This window comes from Fundulus heteroclitus, chromosome 7, assembly GCF_011125445.2.
Source record: "Fundulus heteroclitus isolate FHET01 chromosome 7, MU-UCD_Fhet_4.1, whole genome shotgun sequence".
NCBI classification, from domain to species: Eukaryota; Metazoa; Chordata; class Actinopteri; order Cyprinodontiformes; family Fundulidae; genus Fundulus; species Fundulus heteroclitus.
Window position 1 is genome coordinate 25,430,363 of NC_046367.1, and position 6,583 is coordinate 25,436,945.

At 38.9% G+C, this 6,583-nt stretch overlaps 1 protein-coding gene across 1 annotated transcript; it reads left to right on the plus strand.

Annotated features, from left to right (window-relative positions):
- The first annotated feature begins 1,467 nt into the window (after positions 1-1,467).
- On the plus strand, positions 1,468-4,919 carry LOC105924328 (cytochrome b reductase 1). Its single transcript, XM_012860183.3, has 4 exons — positions 1,468-1,739; positions 2,492-2,700; positions 2,901-3,055; positions 3,147-4,919. Exons 1-4 carry the CDS (start codon positions 1,544-1,546, stop codon positions 3,415-3,417), a joined length of 831 nt encoding a protein of 276 aa, XP_012715637.2. The 5' UTR covers positions 1,468-1,543; the 3' UTR covers positions 3,418-4,919.
- Positions 4,920-6,583: the final 1,664 nt, after the last annotated feature.

Sequence of the window (6,583 nt, forward strand, 5' to 3'; positions counted from 1 at the left end):
TATAAACTGTATTTTCAATGTGTTATTTGTAATCCAACAGAAATAGATCAATATTCTCTAAATTCTCTCTTTAGTGATATATTTTTCTTATTTCCACTGATTAAAAATCATTAATTAAATGAGAAGTATTCATACACCTAATATGTCAGGGGTGCAAATACATTTTGACAGTTTTAACTTTCTTTATTTTGTTTCATTCATTTTTTACTATTTCCAAAATATGTGTCAACTGTCGTCCATGTGGGTGTGCTGTAACACCCTCACCGCCCCTTCTAACAACTTTTACAATTCACTGAACCAGGCCTCCATCCAAATACCCTTACTGAGTAAGGACTCTTTAGCCAAAGCAGAAGTGCACCAGTAGTCACCATGCAGGAAAAGTGATGTCCGAATAGTCCAGTCAGCAAGGAAGGAGGTAGAAAAAGGAGCCTGTAAGCTTCCTCCCGCGGAGCCTCACGACGTCCCTTACCGGCGCTAAGCCTTAAAGTATCCCACAATCCTTGGCGTGACATGACGTATAAGCACAGACCCCTCAGAGAAATTACCGAAAATGTCCGGAGAGAAATGTTTTCATCATGTAATGATGTCAGAGTTAAAGGCTCTCTGAAATCAGCACACCAGTCCGAAGCTCCTTTCCTTCCCATGATAGTGTTCTCACTGTTTAACCCTGTGAAAGGTTATGCAACAGGAGCTAGAAACTATTATTAAGGGCGCCTTCAGCTCCTCTCTTCTGCTACGTCGGGATTGCAGTAGGAGTCGGTAAATACCTCTTGCTGTGTTAAACTTTTTCACTCCATCGTAATACATTGAAATCGGGGATATTTTCTGGGACAGCTTTGGCCGGGGATAGGTCATTCAAAACAGGGACTGGCCCTGGATACCGGGGGACTCCTGGTCCTAAAACAGTCAGATTTTATGAATCTCAAATTGAGTATAGATTTGACCAATCCAAATATGTTTTACACTTATACTAGAAATAATCAACAGAGGTCTAAATTCTTTAAAAGAAAAGTGTGAAATAGCTTTTTATGCCGGTGCTGGCTCAGAACCTACAAATCAGCCAGTTTCAGTGTCATTAAGCACATTTTCTTACATTATTCAGTGTTTTTTTTTTTTTTTTTACATAAGAACAAATAACAACCCCCCAGATCCTGCCGCCCTGGGTAGAGAGCCACATCTTCCCCTAAAAAGTGAACATGGTGGCTTTTAACCGCTTCTTCGACAGTTATGTCATTCAGATCTGACTCATCTCAGTCTGTGGCTGACATTACACAGAGGAAAACACTTGAAGCCTGTGCGTTCATGTGGTCGGAGGGTGACACAGCAAATATGCGCTGTTTTTTTTTTTTTTTTTTTTTTTTACGGGTTTTGGCACTTTTGTAACCACTCGAGTTGCAAAACGTCGCTCCGCCTGTCACGTGACCGCGCTCCTTCCCGACTGGCCGCCTCTTGAAAAAAAACAAAAAACTTCAGCGTTGTTTGAAAACAGCTGCAGACGCTCCGTCCTCCTCCTCCTGCTGCTGCTGCTGTGGATCTCCGCTCAATGATGGCGATGGAGAACCTGAGGCACTTCCTGGCCGCTCTGTCGGCCGCCGGAGCCGCGGGGTTCGTCGCCATAATATTCGTGCTGAGGTGGGTCCTCCACTTTAAGGAGGGCTTGGCCTGGGACGGCGGACTGGCGGAGTTCAACTGGCACCCGGTGCTGATCGTGACGGGCTTCATTTTCCTGCAGGGCATAGGTGAGCTGGAGGGCGCTCTCTGTCTGGAAACAGGCTGTCTGAGCGCTCCAAGGCGCTCCAAGACGGAAACGGATGCGTAAAGTCCAAGTTAAACAAGAATGTTTATCCTCGACAGTCTTTTGGGGGGAGGGTGGGCATGTTGGCAAGTTTTCACGCTCCTTGAACTGTCTCACTCTTGTTCTTTAAAGGTATAAACTTTATTTTTTGGGTGGTAGGCCAATGTAAATGAACACGTTGGTGGAAAAGGATGCTTAGTTAAAAAAAAAAGGAATGTGAAAAGTGTGGCAAGCGTTTTGTTTTATTCAGTCCCCATGTGCTGTGTTAAAGCAACATAAAGAAGTTGTGTTAAAGCTGATTTAAGCTATTAAAACAAAGAGCATTGTTCAATCCGTCATTCCTCACACATCTCAAAAGCTCTGCAGCCGTAACTGAAAGCAAAATGTTTTATGTCATGAGTTCCTTTTCCTCCAAGTTCATAGTGTTGTGCGTATTTGTTTGAAAAGTTTTTTACTTTTGCAAAACGCCGTACATGTGCAGCAGGATAGTGTCATCCAGCTATGGGGGAAGATTTCTGTGTGTAAATTTAAAAAAGAAATGTATGAATACAAGTAATGTCCAGGAAACGAGGAAGATTTCACATTGTGTAGTGACGTTACTAACTTAACTATCTGTGTTGTGCCAAATGAGTCAGCTCTTTTTAAGGATCATGTGAGTAAAAAAACACTGACCGAGCCCCTGATCCTCTCTTGCAGCCATAATTGTCTACAGGCTTCCCTGGACCTGGCAGTGCAGCAAACTCATGATGAAGTTCATCCACGCGGGCTTGAACTTGGCAGCCTTCATTTTCGCCGTCATTTCCATGGTGGCAGTTTTCGACTTCCACAACGCTGCCAAAATTCCCAACATGTACAGCCTGCACAGCTGGCTGGGCCTCACAGCGGTTATATTGTACGGCCTACAGGTAAATAGACCCTCCATGCCTAACGTATTCGAAATGGTAACTTAATGCGACTCTTTTGACATGTGTTTTTCTGTTCTTTTTAAAATATTTACTGGTAATTTAATGTAACTCAAAGTCATGATGAATAACAGTTTCATGACTAAAGCAGCTGACCAAATGGGCTTCTCTTTCCCCCCCCCCCCCCGTTTCTGAATGGGCAGCTTGTTCTCGGAGTCGGCCTGTATCTGATACCAGTAGCACCTGTATCCTGGAGAGCAGCTTTTATGCCCATCCATGTCTACAGCGGTCTTTTTCTTTTCACCAGCGTCATAGCAGTGGCTCTCATGGGCATCACAGAAAAACTTATCTTTGGCCTGTAGGTATTTCCAAAAATAATCTGATCTATATATATTCTTTTTTTTTTTACATAAATGAGCGTAACTTTTTGTTTTCTCCATGCAATACAGAAGCAACCCCAAGTATAAGGACTCTCCCCCAGAGGCGATCTTTGTGAATGTTCTGGGAGTCCTCCTGGTTGTTTTCGGGGCTCTTATCCTCTGGATTGCCACTCGAACGTCTTGGAAACGCCCCGCTGACCAGATCCTGCATTCTCTGCATACCAACAGGGGAGGTGAGGACAACAGCAAAGTTGGTCCGGCCCTGTCTGAACTGGGGGATGGAGCCAATGCGGAGCCTGATGGGGATGTCCGGAAGAGGACTAGTAAATCAGAGAGCTAGGGTGACAATTTGGATCATAGAAATAAAATAATGCTGTGCTAAAAATCTTGAAATACCCCTCATGTCTCTAAGGTTTGCCAGGAAAATGTATTGAAACATGCAATCATCCGAAAAAATAGACTTTAATGATTGCATAATTTTCAGAATATTCACCTTTTTGTCTTAAAGCACACGCTGTATTATTTCATCAAACTCTTTTATCATCAGTGATGTAATTAGCGTGTCGGTTTACATAGTTTAACGTTAATTTAATCCTGTTGAGTCTGAACCTTTGCAGAGACCAAACCATAAATGATTGTGTTCTGTTGGCTTTTTCTTTTCAGTTTTCTATGTTTCACTGCTTTGGCATTTGCTCTGAAATGGTTGCAAGCACCATTTTTTTTGTCAGACCAAAATTTGGAAAAAATCCCTTTCTGTGTTTAGATTTCTAGACATAGTGATACAGTCCCTAACATTAGTTTACTCCCCAAATCACGAAAGAGCCAAAATCATGCTTTACTGTAGTCAAATTCAGTGTTATACCTTGGCTCTAACTTCCTTTCTAATTATTTTAGATAATTTGAACCCTCAAACTGTATGCAAATTTGGATATTTTTTTTTTTGTCATGCGATTCAGTGTTTATGAATCTCCTGTTCAGCTGGCTTATTTGAACGCTAGTTTTCTTTGACATCCCCAATGAGCGTTTCACAAACATGGATTGACGGGATCTGTTCCTCTCGTCCTGTTTTTGTCTTCCCTGGAGGTATTTCAAAGACTTATTTTGCTGTTGTTCTTTTTCTTAAGAGCCTAAAGAAACAATGTCCCTCTTTTTTTGTGCTAGATTTTCTGTTATGTTTAGACCCAACACTTTTTTTATTAGGTGCCTTATTTAGCAAGTTAATGTTGAAACAAACAGCAAAATAAATGCCAAAGGAATGGGGACGGTAATAATAAATACATTAAAAAGCAGCTATTTCCACGTAGTGAAATTATTACTTGAGACAAAAAAACTAACAGGAAAAGCCAGGACTCAAGAGATGAGGGGTGTTTCAAAACCTTTGCAATGTATTATTTCGTTGTGATATGACTCTGCACAACTTGGAAGCTCCTTTGCCAAGAAAATGGGACCGAAGTCACCCAAGGCTTTTACACTAAAAATTATTAATACAAACCTAAATGATGATGAATGTATAGGTAAACCAGCACAAACTGTTCAAAAAAGGTTAAAACATTAGGACAAAAATTAAATTAGTTACTTTTCATTTTGCACTACAAAGTGTTATTGTAGTTTATTTTAACCAACATTTATTGGTATAAGTGGATGTAAATATTTCTGAGCTATTTTGTTACAGGATTAGAGGCTCGTGTTAGAGGAGATGCTAACGTATAAACTCTAGAACATAATCCTGCATTTATGTTTTCTTTATCCTACTGTAGAGGATTTTTATTGTTGTTTTTATTTTTTTACCTTTTTGCCAACAAATGAGTTTGTAATAAATCTGCTGTTGATGAGTAACATTGAGTTGTTGCTTTTTTTTTTTTTTTTTTTTTTTGGCTTTGCATTCTTTTTGTTGCTACTCTGGAATATTGTTTATGCTCTGTAAATGCACCACATGAACCTCTGAGGCTTAAGTTTTCTCTTTCCTTTACAGCTATCAGAATTTAGATTACTTTAATTATTGGCTAGTTGGATGATAATGATCTCTGTATTTAGAAGCTGAACTTTCATAGATCAAACCAACATAAATTCAGTAGTTTTACAAAGTGAATACCTTCCAACATGAATTTAGAGACAGTAGTTTGTATGCACCCATTATAGGTACATCTGAAAAAAATGCAATTTTATGGAAATGTTCCATAGTTTTTCTCCTTTATTTGAGAAAATGAAACTCATAGCTTCATTACATGTAGAGTGAAATATTTCAAGCTTTTATTTCTTGTAGTTTTGATCAATATGGGTTGCAGATAATGAAAACCCAAAATTCAGTATCTAGTTTGAATAATACATCAGATCAATAAAAAAAAGGATATTTTAATCAGAAATGTTAGCCTTCTGAAAAGTATGTTCTTTTATAGGCAGCCAATAGGTTTGGCCTTCATTTTGCATTAATTACTGCATCAGTGTGGCGTGGCATGGAGGTGATCAGCCTGTGGTTCTGCCGAGGTGAAATGGAAGCACGGGTTGCTTTGATAGCGGCTTTCAGGTCATCTGCGTTGTTGAGTCTGGTGTCTCTCGTTGTCTGCCTAGAGTTTACGTTTGCAATGAAGACATAAGTTTTTGTGTATATTGCAGGTCATGTTATCATTGTGACATTCACCAAGAATATTTTATATTCCTTGTTATTCCTATCAAATATATAAATATTGACAACTAAGTTGTTTATGAAATTTTGGCAATTTTGGTCTTTGATAACTAAGGGACTTTAAACCAAATATAGACGAGGGTGAATCTATAACACTGATATTATGTAAAAAGAAAGAAAACTCACAATAGATTTATTTATTGACGTTGGTAGTGTTGTGACGATTCCAAAGAAGTTGCTCAAATCAGTAATTTTAAAGCCCAAATTTAAATTGAGATTCAGGCCCATGATGAGTGTACGCAAACTTTTGATGAGCTCTGTATAATGAATCGGATGTGATAGTAAATGTGGAAATATCTGCTCTCTCTCTTTAAAACATCCAAGATAGCAAATTAAACATGGACTTTAAACGTTTATTGCAGGAGGAGTATTATTAAAAGGTTCAGACAACCATTATCTATACGGAGATCAGTTGTTAATAAAGTAAAACATAAAGTTACAATTACACACATGACCCTCCTGAAAACTGCCTTGGATTATCCTCAGAGCTGAGAAATGGCATTTTCCAACTTTGTTTCCATAATATTTAACATTTAACCAGAACCAGGTTTTGGTCTATTGTAAGCCTAGATAAAACAATACTGATTAAGGTTAATTGAATATACACTGAAGGAAAATTATAAATGTTACTGTTAGAAACACTTATGGCAGAATTGTCGGGGGGACACAAAAAATAATAACGGCAATTTTTTCCCCCCAACATTGTCAATAGGTAGGTTCATAATCACGATAATATTACTATTCTATTTTAAACGTGATGTTATGCTGTACTAAACAATTATTGTTAATCCATTCTTTTTTCCGTTGCACCTGCGGTGATTCG